Raw genomic sequence first — 22,485 nt, forward strand, 5'->3', positions numbered from 1 at the left:
CTGTCTCTCATTTATGAGAGTCCAGAATTCAAGGGCTGCTGTGGTGCACTGGCGCTGTACCAGGTTTTGCTGAAGTACAACCTCCAGGATACTTTTTCAGAGACTGTTGCTCTGTTGAACATCCTCATAACCACTCCCATGACAACTGCTGAAGCTGAGAGGTGTTTCTCAACCTTAAAGAGAATCAAGACATTCCTGAGATATGTAATGGGACAGGAACGTCTGAATGCACTGTGATCACTTTGCTACTTTGAAAGAGAGAAGAGCAAAATTTCAGTATAAGTAAGCAGTATATTAAGCGAGTAATGTGATGTAAGCAGTGTAATAATAGTGAGTATAGAAACAAACAAGGAGATGTATTGTAAGAGTCACTTTATTTTTCATTAATATTAAAGTAATGAAGTTGCCTTTACATGCTTAAGCTGTTAATTTATCCATTGCATGAGTGGACCTTATCCTTATCAATCACCCAAACATTTGCCCCCCCTGAGAGATTTTGCAGGAGCCGCCACTGATTTTGAACACCAGTGACAGTATATTACGGTGTAGTATTACAGTGCCAGTGAATCCCAGTTGAGTATCCCAGTGGAAGTGACTGGCGGTGTCTGACAACAGATCTCAGTACAGTCTTACAGTGTCAGAGAGCGGAATTCACAGGAGAATCGATCTCAGCACAGTGTGACAGGGTCAGTGGCTGGAAATATCTGAGAGTAGATCTCAGTACACTGTTACAGCGCCAGGAACAGGAGACACCTGGGAGCCTATCCCCAGTTGCAACCCAATCCCTGCAACATTGCCACCTCTGCATCCCAACTCAGTCCGTGCCCAAGACCTTAAAGCCCAGATATCTATGCAACCCTATTCAGTCTGTGCCCAAGATCTTCAAGCCCAGAGATCTGTGCAACCCCAATCAGTCCGTGTCCAAGTCCTTCGAGCCCCCTACCAGCTCGCATACCCTGCACCTTGTCCGGCTTGTGCCAAGATCTGCGGGTCCATCGCTCGCAAGGCACAGTTCAACCGATGTCTGCGACCTACATGCTTGCGACTCCTGCTCGGCGTCCAATTGAGCCCTTGCGAGTCTGTGAGACCTGAGACCTTTGCAACCTCGATGGCCCCATTTTGGGCCCAGTGTCTGAGACCTGTGAGCTTCGGCTCTGAAACCCCCACTTCCATGCCTTACCGCTGGAGACTGAGCTTTTATCACAAACTATTAGGACTGCATTTGTTCTCGTTATCACCGAACCAAGTACTCTCTCGCGCTGTTTGCACCAATCGTGTGCATGTGACTTAGCTCATTGCCATATATATCGCTGCTAGGCAACCCCTGTAAATCCTTGCTTATCTTCCTGTCTTTTTTTCCTTTTCCCCTGGAATCGTTTAATTTTGGCATGCCCCGGCGATTGAGATGAAGGCCACTGAGCCTTTTCTTTGTATAACTTTCACATTCGGGCAGTGAACGATTCAGGAGGTGAGGTTGAGAAAAAAAATTAGAATAAGAAAAAAACTGGACACCATTTTGTGTTCGTGCGGTGACTGGTTGGTTTTGTGCTCATGGGCCTGGAATTGAGGTGGATGTACTATTTAACATGTAGGCTTTAGCGACCAATATCATACATAATATAGGTTTTTTTTCTTTATATTGCTTTAACATGTTTTTTTCTCTCAGCCATTATTATAATGCTACTCAAAGCCAGAGTTTGTGGGGGGGGGGGGGGGCACGGCGGGGGCAATGCTCCCCAAACTGGACACCTTTATGGATTTATTTTCAGTAGTTTATAATTAAGATTTAAAATAAATACATTAATTATATGCACCCACTATTCCTTATGTGAGGGACAAAGGGAACCCTTACACCCCCCAAATATAAAAAAAGTTAAACTCCGCCTGTGATGTTAGAGCATTAGAATTTTAGTGGATGTACTATGTTTTTTTTACTGCTTTGACAAAAAAAACATTTTATTTCCTCTCAGCCGTTGTTAGAATGTCACTAGATTGGAAGCATGGAAGGTAATCACAGAGCTTGATGATAGTCCATGTGAGGTCACACTTGTAGAGTGATAATTCTATGCAATGCATTGTTTTAAATTACAGTAATTTAAAGCTGCAGGCAGCTTCATCTGAATTAATGAAGCATGGAACAGCATTGTCTAAGAGTGTTATCATTTTCAGTCCTTTGTTTATGCACTGTTGGATGAAGGCCCTCCATTGGGGTTATTTACTACTTTGCTATTTTTATTTTACCAGGTAAGGCCCACTCAGCTTATATAGATCTGTTTTAGAAACGACCTGGCCACAAATGATAGCTCAACGAAGTCGCAGCTAAATACTCTAAAAGCATGTTTCTAAATGTGGAGATAAAAACCAGAGGACCCGGAAAAAAATCCACACGACCACAGGGAGAACATGCAAACTCCAAATATACAGACGTCAGGGTCGGGATCGGGATCGAACCGACGACCTCCTGCATACCAGGCGAGGTAGTTAACATCTCGCCACCATGGCGCCCCATTTCATCATACTTAACCACTTTGTTGTAATTACTGGCGAAACGTCGCACTCAGATTGTGAATGTTGTGGATTGGCTCTCCAAGTACACCGGTGTGCTGTACTAGTGACGAATTGGCATGTTCTGTTGACGTGACAACCCTTACTAATTAGCTGTGGCGGGTTTAATGACACATTTATATATTTACGCGATCTAATCCAAAAACCCTGTATTATGGATACTTAATCAGTGTGTGTTGATGAAGAAGTTGTGAGGTCAGGCTATGGTCAATGCCGTGCGCTGACGACTATGTTACTGCCCCCAAAGTACTGTGTAGAGCCTAAATCGAGCAATGTCTGAAGGTGTTCAAAGAGTCCGAAGGGTTACATCTATAAATTATTAGAATCTCCATCATGGCAGAAAAAAAAGCTGTGCAAGCCGGAACACCACAAGTTTCGGGTAACATCAAAACGTATCCCAATATCACTCAGCCTCGTGTGTTATGAATTAAATCGTGAACAATTCCTGAACAATTGCATGACACCGTACACTGCAGTCCTCTTGTCAGATATGTGAAATATGCACATTGCTTGGAGTTGAGAAATCGTGCGTTTGACGCAGTTAATGTCAGTCTGGAGGTTATAAGAAGGCAGGGGTCGGCAACCCAAAATAACAGCAAAAAAAATCAATACTTAAAGATCTGCAATGTATGCAAATACGAGACGATGGTCCTGAATAAACGAAGTCCTGAAGCAGTCCTCATAGTCGCGTGCAGCTCCAGAGCCGCAGTTTGCCAACCCTGGTATAAGGTAAATTCATCGTCTTAAAAAAAATGTGTTCTGATGCACGGTGATTGAAAAACAAGACTCAAAAGGCTTGGATGTGCCAGTGGACAAGGGGTGTAAGTCCATCAAGCAACTTAATCAGAATCTTTATTTATCCTGGATAAATCTGATGAGCTATGAAGCTCTTTTTCACAGATGTCCAGTAGGGGCGGGTCAGAAAGTTACGACAAACAATACAAAAATACGAAAGGAGTGCAAAGTATAGGAAAGGTAAACAAATCACCCAATACAAATATACTAAAAATAAATTATTATTATTATTTTACCAAATAAAGCCCACTGAGCTATTATTTTTGCAGAAGCAACCTGGCCACCAATGATAGCTTAACGAAATGGAGTATCACGTGAAAATTTATAGCAGCCACAATAATATAAACGCGTGTTTATAAATGTGGAGGGGAAAACCAGAGGACCTGGAGAAAAAATCCACGAGACCACTGGGAGAGAGACACGCAAACTCCAAATATACAACGGGAGTCAGGGTCGGGTTCGAACCCACGACCTCCTGTATACCAAGCGAGGTAGTTGACATCTCACCAACTGATGGAAGAAGAATGGCACAGACCGAACGAAGGATTGTTGGAACAAGCTACTCTAACATCCTCCTAAGCAAAAGGCCCACCAGATGCCCGAGTTTCCATTGGTAAAAAATATAAATGTAAAGGTACAGCCCTACAATGGCTTGCTCCCGTCACTGCTGGTGGAAGGCCCTCTACTAGAGGGAGTATCTACTCTTCCACACTAGCCAGATTTTTTTTTAAGATGTGGGAGCGTCCAAGGTGTGCCCACCGAATGTAATGGCATGAGGCAAATCTCGCAGTGCTGCACCTTTTTACATTTTCATGGAAACACTCGATTAAGATGTGAGAATGTTAAACAGAAATTCAAAAGAGGGTTGTGTACAACAAGTACAACTGCAGTGCATGTTACCCCTCGATTTACGAACGCGTTCGTTTTACGAAATTTCACACAAAAACGCAATTGACAAATTATGGGCACTTTTCGATTTACGAAATCGAATTTCCCCATGAACGCAAATTTCACCACGGCACGCGCCACATGAGATCATGAAGCCACGCGGAACTCTGCGTCGTCATCCATCCGCCACAATGTCGCGGTGTCCCCTCCAGCAGAACCGCAACGTCCTTCACATCACCTTGACAGCTATTGAATGCCAACATGCACATCCTTTGGTGAGGTCCCTGGAAAGGTGAATTTATTTGATGAATTACGATTCAGTCATTCTAATGACTACGTTCTTTATTCTTTTATTTGTATTGTGCAAATGATATTGGTGCATATGTTTAGGTTAGGAATAGCGCTGGAATGACACGACTGAAACAGCTCCCTCACTTTTTTGTATTAAATAAATTGGGAAAGGCCATTCCGATTGACATTTCATTTTATGTGTGTTCTTTGAAGAAGGCATCCCTAACGGATAGGGATAGCTGTACTTAGCACAAATTAAAATGATGCTGATGATACAAAACCGAAAGAATAATGGACGGAAAGAAAACAGAAGAGAAAACTTAAAATAACACCTTTTACTTTACCACCCATTATCGTGTCCCAAGGCACACTATAATCATAAGAAATACGAACAAAAGAGAAACTCCAGAGACTCGAATGTATTGAAGAGAAATGAGGCGAGAGAGAGATGAAGTTGCCGGAGGATGCAAGAAAACAGAAAGGGACGATGTTGTTGCAACTTCAAACCGCAGCCTGTGTCTGCATTTTAGGAGCACCAACAAAAGGGAACTATTTCCATTTTACAGGAATCTAGTTCTTCTTTGTTGAGCTGGATACTCCTTACAACGCAATGGGTATTTTTTTTGTTTCTGCAGCTAACCCAGTAAGTGGCTGACCCTCTGCGCCAAGACCATGGAATGCCCTCCCCACCAGTGGTTAGACAAGGCGAGCTCACTCACCATGCTACGTCTTCTTTCGCATGCAGGCCTGCACTCCCCACGTATGACACAGTGGACTCTGTAGTATTTATATTTACCAACTTCGTGCATGGGAGCACTGAGATCCCTCGATGAATTGCCCCTCGTTAATGTCATTTATGATTCATCTTCTTGGTTCTTTCGGTAAAGTCACGTAGAAGAGAAGTTATAAAATGATAAAAATAAAACATAATAAAATTATTCTCACGACGTTTCGGCCACAACGCAAGTAGCCGTCCTCAGGTGAAAACCAGGTCTGTCGAGGCGACAGCGTCTGAGGACGGCTACTTGCGTTGTGGCCGAAACGTCGTGAGAATAATTTTATTTTTATTATTTTATTACTTCCCTTCTACGTGACTTTACCGAAAGAACCAAGAAGATGAATCCCTGCAGTCACGAAAGCTTTAAATCGAAATTTAATTTATGATTATTATCATCATTCGAACAAATGTAAAGGTAAAGGGGCAGCGCTGTAATGACTCGCTCTCATCACTGTCGGTGGAAGGGCCTCCGCTAGAGGGAGCTTTAGGGGCCCCTTCAAGCTCTAGACCAGGGGTCGGCAACCTGCAGCTTCGAAGCCGCGTGCGGCTCTTTAACGACTGCTTCGTGACCTCATTTATTAAGGACCCACCGTCTCGTATTTACCACAGTGCATTGCGGCCCTTGAAAGTTATTTTACCAAACTAGAAAAAAATGTCTCCTCTTGTTAGTTTGGTTGCCGGCCCCTGCCTCAGACTATAATCGGCCTAATCTTCCACGCTGGCCAGAACATCGTGACGAAGGATGGGAGTACCCACACTTTACCCCACCGCGCATGACCTGCCGACGACGGACCAGCGCTCCCCACTTACACGGCTGGGTGGCACAGAGGCAGAGAGAGAAACGTGCAGCGTATAATAAGTAATATTTAAAATATTTCTTTTTTAAACACGCTTTGATGAAATGTACCGTACGAGTAATGGCAGAACTCCACGACTCCATGAAGTGGCCCCGAGGCTTACCATAACGTAAGGGACCTTGGTGATTTACAGCCAACGTCAGTTGAGCGTGGATAGTTAGACCCAAGCCGAAACATAACATATAAAAATGAATGTTTAAAAATACTTTTTTCTTATGATAGAATATAGTATTGTCATCAAGTTTGCAGTCGATACCACACTGGGAAGTGGGTTTAAATTGAGTTACACGATTTGAGGATACAACGACAACAACAGACAAAATGAGTTAATAGAAAGCGTGTAAAAATGCAGATACCCCCGCTCGTGGTCCCGAGCCCACCACTCCCCGTCCTGCTATAAACCCACATTTTTTAAAGTTCTGGACTGGGGACTACGGATTTTCTGTACCCCTGCCCCGAATGCCCTCCGCGCGGCATGGTTTGTGCGCTGCACCCGGCTCTGATTGAAATATATTACAAAAAATATATGAACACAAAAAAAAAATTTGCACTGTTGTTTCAGCTGCCAGGGCGGGCGATCGAACCGGCGACCTCTTGATTGCGAATCCCGTGTGATGACCAATTAGACTGGCAGCTTCCCTAAGATAATCATATGCAGATATAGAGTGTATAAAGATATGCCTCCATTTTCCAAGAGATTATGCATTTACCCACGGTTTTGTACAGTGTCTGGAGATCGTATTTTTATCTAATTTAATTTGTCGCCTTAAACAAGGCTCTAAACAGATTATTAGGAATTGTACAGCAAAACAGCGTGATGAGATGAGATGGGTTGATGAGAAGGATAAATATAACGATGCATTAGATAAATGATGATGATGAAAGTGGCAATGAGTGGTTGATGATGAGTGGGTGCGATGAATGGGTAGGGAAATTGCGAAGAGGGATGGAGTTAATGATGGGACAGGAAGGGGAGTTGGGGTATGCAAGGGAAAATAAGTGAGTTTTGAGGCAAGAACGAAAAATAGTTAGGCTGAATGTATGTTGAACTTCTTTCGCACCGTACGTAGCCAACCGTGTGAACTGGAGGTGCGATTGTTTGACGTGGAGGGGAAGTTTGTTCAAGCGTAAGGCGGCTAGAAGTGACAAAGAATGGAATAGTGGTTGGGCATAGGAAGGAGGGGGGGGCAGAGACAGAGACGAGGGAAGCGAGACAGAATATATAAATACAAATTGTCTTGTTTGTTTAAAATGTCGCACACAGCATGTGGCAGTGGTGTCTGGATTTGTTGTTTGGTATTAATTTACAAGTTGTATGGCGTGTTTTTTTCTCCAGTCCTGTTGTTGACCGCGTAATTCTAATGTGGTGGGTTGTCTTTTTTTTTCCTCTCATACATTTCAGGAGCTCCTCTGATATGGTGGAAATTGAAAAAGCACTTGGAACACTGTCCAAAAAATTCTCTCATGCTCATCACTCTCATCTTGGAACATTTACAAAAGGTAAAAAAACATTTTTTTTTGTCCATGATGAACACAAATATCCCCCGTATAGCCTGGAACAGACTGTTGGGGCAAATGCTGTTAACGAGTGCCTATGAAGTCCGGCATGGCACACGAGGGAGTGGGTAGCCAACACCACGCCCGACCGCCTTTGTCTCCTGATTGGCGATGGTTACACACACTGCACTAGCTACTCATTTGAGGCTGAGTCGACCTAGGGCAGGCCCAGGACCGGTTCAGATAATCGTCACTGGTGTTGGCCATGAGCAGGAATCGAACCCGGGTTGCTGGGTTTGTAGCGCAGCGTGCTAACAGCTACACCACTGCTACCCATGCTCACCATTTCAGTGACACATGCGAAAACCCCATCACTCACTTAAATATTCGTGCAGGCCTGAAAAACAAATAGATTTAACACTCAATGCATGTTGAACTTTTTAAATGTAAAATCACTGGGTCTCCAATATGACCACATACAATACATTTGTCACAGCTGCAGGAACCGTAAAGACATAACATTGCAAATTGGAGGTTCGTAGGTCACACAGCTTCCAAGTCATGGGTCATTGAAAGATTTGACATTTTTTTGGGTTGTCTGCGTGCCATGTTCGACTTTTGAAGCCATAACTCCCTAATAGCTGGAGCTACCCTAGAACACGAAAACGTAATTTGAAATCTATCTTGCAGCCCTTACCAACTCTACAAAGGGACACGATATTCCCATTAAAAGTTAATGCACTCATGTTCCGACCCACACACAGGTTTGCAATCTAAAACCTAATTAGACCAACAACCCTTGAGATGTTACACTGTTTTTCATGTAGGCAGCAATAGGGATATGCACCCGTGCCTGTGCAATAATTCAAGACTTAAAACATTTACGTAGTAGCAGAGGTGTGGACTCGAGTCATGTGACTTGGACTCGAGTCAGACTCGAGTCATGAATTTGATGACTTGCGACTCGACTTGGACTTGCATAACAATGACTTTGTCCCACCTCTGCGTAGTAGTATATAGCTAATTTTTGACGCTCAACTGTCACGCCAGGAGATGACATCGAACTCGCCACTTCGAGATTGCAAGCCCAGTGTGATAACCATCGCAGCATGGCAGCATCCATTCCACGCGTTAAAGGTTATATTTGACGATACGTGTGCCTGAAGAAGATCTGGATGTGATGTTTTTACATAACATCCCTGACTGAATATATAATGACTATCTCCCTACCGCGAGAAACTCATAACAGATCCATTTACTCCTAACATAGGTGACAGACGGTGTGCAAAGTGTGAATGTGAGCGATGTGCTTTTACACGTGCGTGTGTGTATGTGTGCGCTCGATTCTCGCTCACGGCCAACACCAGTGACGATTATCTGAACTGGGCGTCCCCTATGTCGACTCGACCTCAAATGAGTACCCAGTGCCACAGGGAGATAAAGGTGGCGGGCCTGGTGTTGGCCAGCCACCTCCTGGTGTGTCGTGCCAGCCTTAATAGGTGCTCGCTAATAGCACTTGCCCCAACAGTCTTTTAAGGCTACACGGGGGATCTTTGTCTTTGCCATTGCCGAGTGTGACCCGGCCGTCATGTATTGCAGGTGGAGCAGGATGGCCAGCGGGACAAGGTCGCCGCTCCGCTCATGCTCATGCTGATGTGCACCATCGCACAGGTCAGCCGCCTCCCAGCAACATGACAACGTCGTGGGTTTAAAAAAAAAATGTATACTTCTATTTCGGGAACCAAGCCACAAAGTAACGACAACAGTTTGGGATAAAAGCATTCAATTATGGGTTTAACGTAATGAAGAGGACTGGTTTTAAGACTGCGCGGTTAGAAGGTATATGTTTACAAATGAATAGTCTTTCCAGTTTCAACTTTATAATGAATAATGGTGGTTATTTGATATATAAACATAGACACCATTTCAATCGAGAAGATGGGTACAAACTGAGCAATCATTGGAAGGACGTTATTAACCAGTTTAAGTCAAAACTGGCTGTGATGTTCCCAGCCTACCACCTTCCGATTTTAGTTGTTATTTTCGGCTCTCTGATATTTTACATTAACAGATTACATTTCTCACTAACACAGCTACCTCGTGCGCCATCCTCGAGGCGGCTGCTTCACAATCTCCCATTAACATGCTAATCTCTGACATTAACATAACCACCTTGGCACGCTCGTCATGGAGGATGCTCGCCGATCTCACATTAACATGCTAATCTCTCACAATAACACAGCTACCTTGGCGCACTCACCGTGTCGAAGGCTCGGCGATCTTGCATTGACATGCTCATTTTTGTCTGGCAGCCCTCTGATTGGTGGAAAGCCCACCACCGCCGCGGTCGCTGCCCACCACTTGCATTGGCATTGGCTGCTGACATTTGGGCTACGCCCATTTCAAACCTTTATAAGCAGTTGTCTTTAGAAGCTAACCCCCCTTTTCCTGAAGACGACCGCTTGTGTTGCGATCGAAACGTCGATATTTTTTTGTTATTTTTTCTGTCTACGTGACTTTACCGAAAGAACCAAAGAGTATGCAGCCACGAAAGCTTCAAATCAAGATTAATCTCTTACACATTAGTCATGGGTGAAATAAATGTATTTTTGTAGGATGGTACAGAGGGGAAAAGAGAGCCATGAAGTTCGCTATCCAAGAGTTTGCCGGGAACCCACTGACCACTCAAGCAACTGCTACTTCTGCATGGTGGACCCTTCCAAACGTCGGACTGGCAAGAATGCACCTGCTATCACGTATTCGGGCCTTCCTTCATCCATCGCTCTGGTGCCACACTGCCATGAGCTCCCCGTACCCACTCCTCCAGAGAGAGAGAGCAGCCGTCTTTAGAAGAGAGCAGCAAGTCAGAGAGCGAGGAAGGCGTAGATCCAGATGACAATTTCAGAGGTGGAGCTGAGTAGAGAAACCCATACTACCCAACCAAAAAGACCTCAACGACTTGATCAGAGATCTTGGTCTCACCAAGTCTAATGCCAAGCTTTTGACGTCTAGGCTCAAGCAGTGGAACTTGTTGGATGAAAGTGTGCAAGTCGCAGATCAGAGGAAGCGTCACCAACCTTTTTGCAGCTCCTTCACCCGTCAAGATCGGCTCTGCTTCTGCTACAATGTGACCAGTCTGTTCGAGGCAATCAGAATCGCCTGTAACCAGAATGAGTGGCGCCTCTTCATTGACAGCTCATCCAGGAGCTTCAAAGCCATGCTGCTCCATCATGGTAACAAGTACCCGCCTCTTCCCCTGGCTCACTCAGTGCACCTCAAATAGGATTACAACAGCATCAAGACCTTGCTGGATGCCTTGAAGTATGACGAGTACGGCTGGGAGGTCATCAAAGACTTCAAAATGGTGGCATTCCTGATTGGTCTCCAAGGTGGTTTTACAAAGTTTCGCCGCTATTTTTTTTCTGGATTTGAAGTTTTCGTGATTGCAAGGATCCATACTCTTTGGTTCTTTCGGCAAAGTCACGTAGGTGAAAATTTAAAAAACATCAGGGACACCAAGGCGCACGACCACAGCAGAGACACCAAGGCGCACGACCACAGGTGGGACTGACCACAGCGGACCGAATTCTCTGTGGAGGGAACAACGTCAAGTGGGAACCACTGGTGGACCCCCAGAAGGTGCTGATGTCACCACTGCACCTCAAATTGGGCCTTATGAAGCAATTTGTCAGAGCTGTAGATAAGGAGTCGGCAGCCTTCAAGTGCCTTCAAGACTTCTTCCCTAAGCTGTCTGAGGCAAAGGTCAAAGCCGGTGTCTTCGTCGGACCACAGATAAAGAAGAGCCTGGAGTGCAATGAATTTCCCAAGAAGCTCACTAGTAAGGAGAAAGCGGCTTGGGACAGCTTTGTCGAAGTGGTTCGTGGCTTCCTGGGCAATCACAAGGTCGAAAACTATGTGGAGCTGGTTGAGACTGGTGAAGAACTACGGCAGAATGGGCTGTAGGATGTCCCTCAAAGTCCATATCCTTGATGCTCATCTTGAAAAATTTAAGGAGAACATGGGAGCGTACTCGGAGGAGCAAGGCGAGCGCTTCCACCAGGATATACTGGACTTTGAACGCCGCTACCAAGGACAGTATAACGAGAACATGATGGGAGACTATATTTGGGGGCTGATTCGTGAAAGTGATTTATGGTAAAGTCGTAAATCTCGAAAAACTATTCTCTCCTAAATCTTTTGTAGTATTTTTTGCATTACTTTAGTATCAATACATGTTAATTTTGATTCAAATGTTCATTTTTCCTGACTTTATGTGAACGAAAAGACACAAATTCGCCCGTTTTCTCACTGAAAATAGGTACATTTCAAAACATCACTGTCCTGTTCTTGGTTCTTTCGGTAAATTCACGTAGAAGCGAAGTAATAAAATAATAAAAATAAAACATAATACAATAATTCTCACGACGTTTCGGCCACAACGCAAGCAGCAGTCCTCAGGTGAAGACCATGTCTGTCGGGGAGACAGCACCTGAGGACGGCTGCTTGCGTTGTGGCCGAAACGTCTTGAGAATTATTTTATGTTTTATTTTTATTATTTTATTACTTCCCTTCTACGTGACTTTACCGAAAGAACCAAGAAGATGAATCCCTGCAGTCACGAAAGCTTTAAATCGAAATCACTGTCCTGGTCACAAAAGCAAAGTTTGTGGGGAATAATAGCCATTTTCTATACTTTTTAGGCATAAGCAATCACGAAATAACACTTACTACCCAGGAACAAAAATTGTGTTACATAGTGTTATCCAGAACGAAAAGAGCAGGTTAACCTTGAAGCATCCATGTGCTATGCGTAATGTGGATGATATGGACAGTACATTATCTGAGATGCAGCAATGGTAACTGGGGTAGCCCATGGGAGCTCCTCCGTAATTAGTCACAATTGATGTTGAGGAATAGTGTTTGCTCAGAATCCTTATGGAGATTGTATCACTCCGAGTAATAATAAATAATAATACATTGGACTTATATAGCGCTCTTCATCCATGTGTAACGACTCGAACGACAAACTACTAGGAGCCTCACCATTGGAACCTCATTTGCCAGAAGAAAAAATATGATAATTGGATTTTTACCCTTTTATCTGGCAACAAAACTGCCACCTTTTTTTTACAAGGAGTCATGTTTGCATAGACCACAATACCTGCAGTCGTAATGCAAAAAAGAAAAAGGTGTCAGTTTTGTTGCCAGATAAAAGGGTAAAAATCCAATTATCATATTTTTTTCTTCTGGCAAATGAGGTTCCAATGGTGTAAATGCTTACCCCGAGCTCCCATACTCTGATGGTGCATTGTCTTTGAGTTGTGCGCCTTTTGGCGTCATCTGGTCCAACACAATGTGAGACTAGGCTCTAAGGAAAGCTGTCTCGGGTGTGGACCAATCAACTTCAAGGACAGTGCATACATTATCAGAGTTATGTTTTTTGTTTGCATTACGACTACAGGTATTGTGGTCCATGCAAACATGACTCCTTGTAAAAAAAAGTGTCAGTTTTGTTGCCAGATAAAAGGGTAAAAATCCAATTATCATACGAGGAGCCTCTTTTATTATGACACAGTAACAATACGAGGTGCGGGCTTCCTGCTTGGTCTTGAAGCTCTTCCCTTCCCTCAAACGTCCCCTCCCCTTGTGCTCCCCCCTTTTATATCACTCGAGCCCCCTTTCTCGAATGTTCCCTCAACGTTTATCCCCTAGCCAATCCCTGTGCTTCTCTCATTTTTCCCAACCGTCATCTCTGGGTTTTCAAGTCTGTTTCTCGCCTATTTTCGTTCAAACCTTTTCATCAAATCACTTCAAAAGCCGTGCCTCCCGACCAATCATCGTGGAGGCCTCTTTCCGCCAATCGGAGACCTTGGCCTACTTTTGAATAACCGTTAGGCTGCACATTGGCTTGGGGTGATTGTTAATTTCGATCGTTACACATGGATCACAGAGAGCTGTATACAATATGCATAAACACAATGAGCATAAAAACCTATCAATTAAAATTACTGATAATAATAATAGGAGGGCAAGAGCCTGAAGATAAAATGAGGTGAAAGCCTTCCTAAAAAGGAATGCTTTAAGTCGAGGCTTAAACATAGCAATTGAAGCCGAATCCCTGATGCCTTTTAACAAAGCGTTTTACACAGGCAACAGCCCGGTCCCCCGCATCTCTTCTTCACTCCCAGGCCAAGGCGGAGGAGAACACGATCCGCAGACCTCAGACACTCTCAATAGAACACAGTGGGGGGATGGGGGCAAAGCAATTCGTGAAGGTGGTTGCATCAATGCGGAGCCAAGGCAGTTTGCTTTTGTGAAGTGACTTGACAATGACATGACATAAACTTTGTCCAATGTTCTTTGAACATCCACCTCGCACAACAAAATCAACTGTTTTCTCGTCGGCTATTCAAACCGAGTCTGTGTTGTGAAATTGTTCGCGATTGAATGTTTGATCAGACCCTCAGAGCTGGAATGGTTTTTTTTTCGTTTTAAAATAATATTCTGTTACAATGTTTTTTTTACGAATGTGTACCTAACGACATTATCTAGTACTGTTGTAGGGATCAATCCTAAAATTAGCATTACTTTTTGTCATGTAACCCAGGTCAAAAGAGGGAGTGTTTGGTGTGTCTCAAAGGGCCTGTATTTTTCATCTCCTGGTAAACGGATACAACTAATTCAGCAAAGGATCGCAGTAAAATGTAACACCAACTTGAGTTTATTGAGCCCTGTATATTTTCAAAAGCCAGCATAAATGTACGTCCTGACTCCACAATGCACTTTTCATTAACCAATCACATTTGGGGGGAAAGGGTCAAACACAACAGTTGGTCTTTAACCCTCTTTTGAAGATGATGGTGACGACGATGATGATTATTACCAATTAGCCCCAAAGATTGTGGTATTTTTTTTATACAGATCGGGACAATTGCTCAAAAGCGAGAGGCATTGCTAAGCAACAGGCATTATCATTTGCGATGCTGCACAATGATTTACTGCTCCCGAGCCTGCCATCCCGCTCGCTGCAAAACAAAATACAGTACGGGTTGGTTCAATGGTCCAAATACGTTGTTTGCTGTGGATTTTGGAGAGCTCATTCACCAGAGACTCGTGGCAATAAGGACTGCGCAACGTTTGTTTATTCCGGTGCAGAGCGGTTGTGGTGGAACACAGTTGCGCGAGTCGAGGGAAGGACTTTATTTGATACGTTTACTGAGCTGTGGTTACGTTGCCCAGCAGAAGCGTGGTCGCCGATTGTTGTTGCAGCAGTCAGAGGTTTGAGGTTCGATTCCTGCAGGCAGCCCTGGTAAATACTGCAAGTGTATGACTGCAAGTGTATTTACCATGAAATACTACGCGCCTTCTCCTTCACAGTGGACATTAACAGATTTCTTGATGCCATTTAAAAAATGTAGGCCATTGTGTGTGCCAGCATCATGGTTCAAATTTGCCATTTGTGGAAATGTACCCTCAACTTACTCAATTTGGATTACACTTAGCAACATTGCCCTCCACTGTGAAACTACTGCGGACAATGTGTCGGAACCATAGCGCCTTCGTGATAGCCTTGAAATACTAGGATGACGTGAATATCAAATGAATGAACGGATTCAGGTCTGAATGTGAACCGAGATTTGCATGGTATGTTTTTCAATATAAATTTCTCCGTCAAAATATTTTTTTTTAAACCCTGAAATGTGGCTGTGGATAATGATAAAATTATAATTTTTATTTACTTAGTTTAACACGTAGGCTTTCGCGACCAATGTTATTCATAATCAACGTTTTTGGGTTTAGATCGCGAATTGCCCGATGATGCTGGATGCAATTATCAGCGAAACGTCGTACTCAAATTGTAAATGTTGTGGCTTCAACACACCGGTGGGCTAAAGCAGTGAACTATTTGTCTTTTGTCAACGTGACACATTTTTACTGATTGGCCGTGTCGGGTGGTGGAGGGTTACGACACATTTATAAATAACGCGATCTAAACCCAAAAACGTTGATTATGAATTTTATTTACTTATTTATCCAGGAAAGCCATATTGGGTTGTCGGGCTCTTTTTCAGGAGGTCCCTGCATTGAGTTTTAAAAATGTAAGATGTTTTCAGCCAAGTAGTAATGAGTCCGAATAGCACAGTCGGCTATTTACAGTGCGAAAGATGTTAAACATGCACACGTACAAGTGGGAGGAAAAAATCGTAGCACCCAGAGAAAATGCACGTGCGCGAGGCGGCAATAACAACAGTCTATCACCGTACAAATGGAGACAGATAGCGATTAGGCCACTGCCCATACTGCCTTCTCCTGGCGAGCCAGGGTATAGCACCTCGACGCGCAGGCCGCTGGGCTATGGGCGTGCGCCATCACCGCCCGGATGCTACCGATTAGCCACGACTGCCATGGGAGCCAAAATTTTGACTATAGAAACGGCTGTAAAATGTTCAATCTCTCCAAGTGTGGCTTACCAAGCCGCAATGAAACTTGCCGCCCACTTGAGATTCAATTGTGCGACTCATTTGTGATGTAATTGAAAATTGTTAAAAACAAGATAACAGTGTTATCAAGTTTATTCAATTCTAATAACCAATGCTATGTTTTGTTACAGTCATGACGTAGAATCGCTACTCATAGCATGGCACATTGGAGGTGTCAGCTGGGAAATACGGGAATGAGAATGGAAATTGTATAAATTATATATATGAGTGGGCTTGCAATGGTTTATGGATGGTTGGTGTACGTGAAAAGCCGGGCGTTTTGGTGGACGTGCTGTGCGGTGCATTGCTTTGTATTGATTGAGTGGTTCAAACGGATCGTTGTTTGTGTCTTGTCTTTTTTGCAAGGAGTTACAGACGGGGTCTTATTATTGTAATGGAAAATAAGGCTCAATAGTGGGGTTAGTAAGGTGGCAGTTCAAAAGTATTTACAACTGGATACCGCAAATCTGTTTACTCGAGTGTGACCAACTGATAGGTCTGTTTATATAAATGCACCTGACAGACTAATTCTTAGATTTGTTGGTTGGGAAGGTGGAGGATGTAAATATATATAAATAACAGCACCAGAAGGGTGGGGGAGGGAGGCAGCTGCCAGCGAGCGAGTTCCATTTACAGGGACTCCTTTACTTCTGAACATTCGACTTACGAACTTTCAAAGATGCGAACAAATCTGTCCGTATGTCCAGTTGCCTGTTCGGACCGAGAGTCGGAAGTTCAACCGCTGCGCAATAGATGGCGGTGGTGGCATCTACATCGACAGGAAATTATTAACTTTTAAAGCCATTCCCCGTGTTGAGTGTACATGCCCTACAATATGTTTGAAATTGACAGGAGTAAAGTTGGACTTTCGAACAAATCGACCTACGAACAGACCTCTGGAACCTAACTCGTTCATAAGTAGAGTAGTCCCGATAGTTTTGTGGTGAGGGGGGGGGGGTGGTGAGGTGATTATATTCATTATTTTGTTGCTATAAATGTCCAAATGATGGGCCACTTTGTTGAGCTATCATTTGTGGCCAAGTCGCTTCTGAAAAAAAGTCAATACCTCAGTGGGCTTTGCCTGGTAGGATGGGGATAGTTTAGTGTTGTATTTGTTTGGGTGATTTGTTTACCTTTCTTGTACTTTGCACTATTATCGTGTTTTTGTACTGTTTGTTGTTGTAACGTTCTTACCCACCTCTACTGGACATCTGTGAAAAAGAGCTTTATATCTCATCCTATTCATTCAGTATAAATACATATTCTGAGTAAGATTTTGCAGTGCCGAGACTGTGAGAATTGCGGTATTGAGATTGGTTTTAATTGTGCATTGAAAAAAAAACATAAATGTGTTGATTTCGAAGGATGTTAAAAATGTCACGAGTAATCTAAACGTGGCTACGGATCACAGCAGGGTACACACACACACACAAAAAAAACACATTTAGAGAAAGGCAAGTTGAACTTTTTGGGACCTGAAATGAGATAACAGGAGGCATCATACAATGTTTTGACTCGGAAAATTAGAAGTACAAGAATACGGGGAAGGGAGTGAATTATCTACTTAAGATATTTAAACAATTTGATGCCACTGGGAGGAGTAACCAATGCAAATCTTTTGAGTAAATATCACGGACAGATTTAAATGGAAAGTCGATGATCGCCAACGTTTTTGAGAAAGGACACGGCGCATAGAGAGAGAGAAAATAGCGGGACATGGCCAATTTATTTTAGAAGCTAAATTATCGAAACAAAAATTAAGTACAACTACTTTGTTTCATCAAACCTGCGTATTTATTAACGTAATATTTGTTTACGATTGAGAACCAAAAGGGTGCAAGGTTCCATTAAAGGTTATAAACCACTACATTAGAGTACGTGTATCTAAAGCGGTTATTGAAGGCAGACCACAATCAAATTGTTTAACTTAAGAGGGGCACCAGGGCGCGTTGGCTTACTTGGGAAAACTGACCATGATAACAAAAAGCAACGTAACTCACGTGCCAACAGGAGACAGATTTAAATCAGATAGATTTGACCTAGGATACGTATGGGTCAGATACATGGAAAATCTTTAGCAATTGTGTTGCTAGCTCCAGGAACTATTTGGGTGTCCTAAGTGACAATATGTCCACAAAGCAACGAAGCGACAAATATAGCAACCGTCTGAGATGAGGACATAATGCAGATTGAGCAGCGATTATTGGTGTGTATTCTATTGTTGTGTATGATGGCAATGTGTTTCAGGAGCTCAATGCCAATGTCCAGGTCTGATAGTCATGAGAGGGCTTCAGAAGAGAGTTCGTGTGCATCAGTTTGCCGAATATCACCCCTTTCTGAATTTTATCGTGACATTTTTGACATTGTAAAGGCCTCTCTCTCAAGCAAGATCCGGTGACTTTTTGAGGCTGTTTTGGCGACTTGGCCGCATTGGCGGCCGTGCCCAGTCTGATGTCGTTCCCAGGCCCCACACGTCACGGACGAGGTCCTCACCCGGGCCTACCAGGTGTGCGTAGGATTCATCACGAGGCCCCGGCACGTGGCCGCCTTCACCAAGTCTGTGCTGCAGTTCATCAGCACCGAACGCCGGGCTCCAGGTCGGTTAACGACGCATCTCAAACCCGGCCGTTCGTGCCTGCCGCGGAAGAACGTGCGACAACGGGTGCGCTTTACGTCCGCGTGTGTCCCGGGATTATCCGTTTTCAAGTTGCAAGCAAAAGTAGCGGCCACTAGGGAATAGAATAGAAGCCAATTTGGCAGAAGTTTTGAAAAAGATGTTCTTTATTCACTTTTCCGACGCGGGCTCAATTTCAACAGTCGACATGTGGTCCAGCGACATAAGCCGTGCGCGTCCTTATTTACAGAGCTCATTGTTGCGATTTTACAGGGTTGGCTGAACTGTTCTTAAAGTAATATGCAAAACTTACATTTTTATTTGACAAGGTAAGGCCCTCAGAGGTAAATATCTATTTTTCAGAAGTGATCTGGCTGCAAATGATATCTCAATGAAGTGGCTCATCACGTGGAAATGGATATCAGCCAAACACTCTAAATACACATTGATTCTCAATATGTGGAGAAAAACCGGACGACCCGGAGAAAAATCCACGCGACCAGAAAGACATAGATCCTCCGTGAAGCCTTAACAGACTGTTGGGGCAAGTGCTGTTAGCGAGTAGCACCTATGAAGGCAGGCACGGCACACGAGGGAGTGGGTGGCCAGCACCATGCCCGGCCGCCTTTGTCTCTCCCAGTGGCGATGTTTACACATCGCACCAGGTACTTATTTGAGGCTGAGTCGACCTAAGGAAGGCCCAGGACCGGTTCAGATAATCGTCGCCGGTGTTGGCCGTGAACGGGAATCGAACTTGGGTCGCCGGGTTCGTAGCGTAGCGTAGAGCTAACCGCTACACAACCGCTCCCCGGGGAGAGAGAGACACGCAAACACAGACAAGAGGTGGGGGGGGGGGGGCAATTGGCTTTATTTTTTAAGTAAGTAGTATATATTGGCTGTGTCGGGTGGTGGCGTGTTTAACGACACATTTACATTCACGAGATAAACCCAAAAACTTCTACTATGGTCGCGAAAGCCTAGGTGTTAAACTGAAGTTTATATTATTACAATTTACTTAAAATCTACCGTGAAACACTTTTGTTAACGTAACACAGATTGTGTTACGCTGTAGCTGGTTGTTTGGAGAACCGGAGGCAGCACGTGACGGATAAAGACTCCCGTTATGGCCGACATACCACAACGTTAACCACACGGAAGGAGCTATAATGACGAACAAAAGTAATTTCGTTACGAGAGAAAAAAAGAGTCAGAAGTGCAAACGTATATTCTTGGCGTCTTGGACAAAGCTGCTTGCATCCTCCACATAACATAATGATTCCGTTTGTTTCTACTTAAGCTCACCGAGTGATGTGTGAAGTACCTCTTGCCATTGAGTCTTCCAGTTAGCCTCCCCTTCCCACCCACCTCCACACTCAAACTTATAAATTAGCGAGCTCTCACGGTTTCATTAGAGGAACTTGCAGGCTCAAGAGGCCCAGCGCAATGTAGGCCAAATTATTCATTTCAATTATATCCATTGAATATCACTGCAACAATTCAAGAATCCATTATTTTCTTTTTTTTCTCAACATTGTGGTTTAAGTAGCGGCCTCTCGTGATTGGAAAGGTTACATAAACCCATGTTGTACAACTTCCACGAATTGTGGAAACAAAAAAGATCGATTTTGACACGTACTTTGACGCGTATATTGTGAGATGAGAATGGACATCAGTTGCACCTTTAATTAATATCTCACTCTTATCGTGCGAAACATCCGAGTCAGCATATGAAACCAATATCTCCAAAATGTTTTTACAAAACTGGCTGGATGTTATTTTTGCCATTTAGAACACAACAGCATGGGTGTTGTATCTCACCTCTTAGCCATCGCCCATTCTCTTCCTCTTCCCTCCCCTCGCCTTTCCACGACTTCCCGTCCCTCCCCTACCGTTTCGTGATCCTTAAGTTACCCCTCTATCACGATCACTCATTCCTCAATACCTTGTACGCCCCTGCAATAGAAATAATTATATTGTCACCGTTCTTTTCACTGTATTAAGTACCTTAAGGCGCTCTGTAAATATTACATTAGATTAGATTTAGAACATGAAATTCAATGCACACCCACACTGAACGGATAATAAGCTTGTTTGCTTTCGATCTTTGCTTCTTGAAGAAAAATGTTCAACTACACAAGTAAATACGTGACCATCCTGTTCAAACTCTCTCTATGGACAAGTTGCCCCTCTTTATCCGGCGATTTGAGATGCAACTACATTCCAAAATGTATCTTGAAATAGGCAGAGCACTGGAATGAATTCTGACGTCATTATTACGTTGTGATGTCTTACCGAATTGCACGAAGCATTTGGAGTTACTGATTCAGTACCATGGCAGATCCCGTACATTCAAGCTGGAAACCATAATTTAAAAGATTTAAAAAAAATTCACGTGAGCAGAAATGGATTTGGTCAGCACAAATCGGTTCTAGGTATAGGAAACGAGGAATACCTTGAGCCTGTGATTGCGACAGAGCAGGGAGTCGATGGCATGAGATGCAAGGGGCAACGTGAGGGAATAAGTAACCTCCCCTCATACTGAGCAAAGGTTGATTGAGGGCTTCGACAGAGCTTAAACCTTTTTTATTTTACTAGGTAAGGCACACTGAACTATGTCGCTCTTTTCCAGGAGTGACACGGCCACAAATGATCGCTCAGCAAAGTGACTTACCGCGTGGAAATTGATATGAGCCTAATACTCTAAAAGCGTGTTTCTAAATGTGGAGAAAAAAACCAGAGTACCCGGAGAAAAATCCACACGACCACGGGGAGAGAGACATGCAAAGTCCAAATATACAGGTGGCATGTTTCTGGTTTGAACGCACGACCTCCTTCATACCAGGCAAGGAAGTTAATGTCTCACCACCGTGGCGATAGAAAACGCCTGAGTTGATGGAGTGGAAGAGGGCGTGGAGGGGAGTAGAATGTGATGAGAATGGAGAGGCAGGAGAGTGCGTGGAGGGGAGTAGAGCGAGATGAGAGTGGAGAGGAAGCAGAATACGTGGAGGGGAGTAGAGTGAGGCAAGAGTGGAGAGGCAGGAGAGTGCGTGGAAGGCAGTAGGGTGAGATGAGAGTGGAGAGGCAGGAGAGTGCGTGGAAGGCAGTAGAGTGAGATGAGAGTAGAGAGGCAGGAGAATGCGTGGAGGGGAGTAGAGCGAGATGAGAGTGGAGAGGTAGGAGAATGCGTGGAGGGGAGTAGAGCGAGATGAGAGTAGAGAGGCAGGAGAATGCAGAGGTAAGTCAAACGTGGAACGGTGCGCCGTTGGGAGGTGCGTCGACTCTGAGAAAAAGCCTTTTCGAACAAACGCTTCTGTCCGGACACAACAGTTGTGCATGGGTGGTTCAGTGCATTGAGCGAGCGCTATTGCATTCTTGGGGTTCAAATAAAGGCAGGCATCCATGACTAGATCTGGTTTGAGAGACAGCAAGTTTTCTGAGCTCAGACATCAACGATCAAATAAATATGCATTGCGCTTTGATTTTCCGTGAACTCACCATTTTCTATCTCTGAGGACGAAAACTCAAGATGTTACCATTACGTTATCAGCACTCTGATCGTAGTGTGTATGCCATCCATAACATCCTTATTGGCAAATCTGAACTATACTTAGCTAATTCATTATCCCCATTGTCAAACCCAAGAAACCTAAGGCGTCCATTTAATCGCCTTTTAAATATCTCTAGATCAGAAATTGGAGTAGGTAACAACGCCTTTCGCCG

The 22,485-nt window shown here is 43.9% G+C and overlaps 1 protein-coding gene across 4 annotated transcripts in view; it reads left to right on the forward strand.

Annotated features, from left to right (window-relative positions):
* The window catches only part of LOC144730357 (phosphoinositide 3-kinase regulatory subunit 6-like), a 64,019-nt gene that overhangs the window by 4,836 nt on the left and 36,698 nt on the right, over positions 1–22,485 (forward strand). For 3 of the 4 annotated variants that reach the window (XM_078611120.1, XM_078611118.1, XM_078611119.1), the window contains exons 2-4: positions 7,577–7,674; positions 9,271–9,342; positions 18,616–18,748. In XM_078611120.1, the coding sequence (XP_078467246.1) occupies positions 7,577–7,674; positions 9,271–9,342; positions 18,616–18,748 (303 nt within the window). Of the gene's footprint in view, positions 1–7,576; positions 7,675–9,270; positions 9,343–18,598; positions 18,749–22,485 lie in introns of those variants that run through there. The other variant, XM_078611121.1, reaches the window with a different exon arrangement.

Source organism: Lampetra planeri, chromosome 35 (genome assembly GCF_965212315.1).
Source record: "Lampetra planeri chromosome 35, kcLamPlan1.2.h2, whole genome shotgun sequence".
NCBI classification, from domain to species: Eukaryota; Metazoa; Chordata; class Hyperoartia; order Petromyzontiformes; family Petromyzontidae; genus Lampetra; species Lampetra planeri.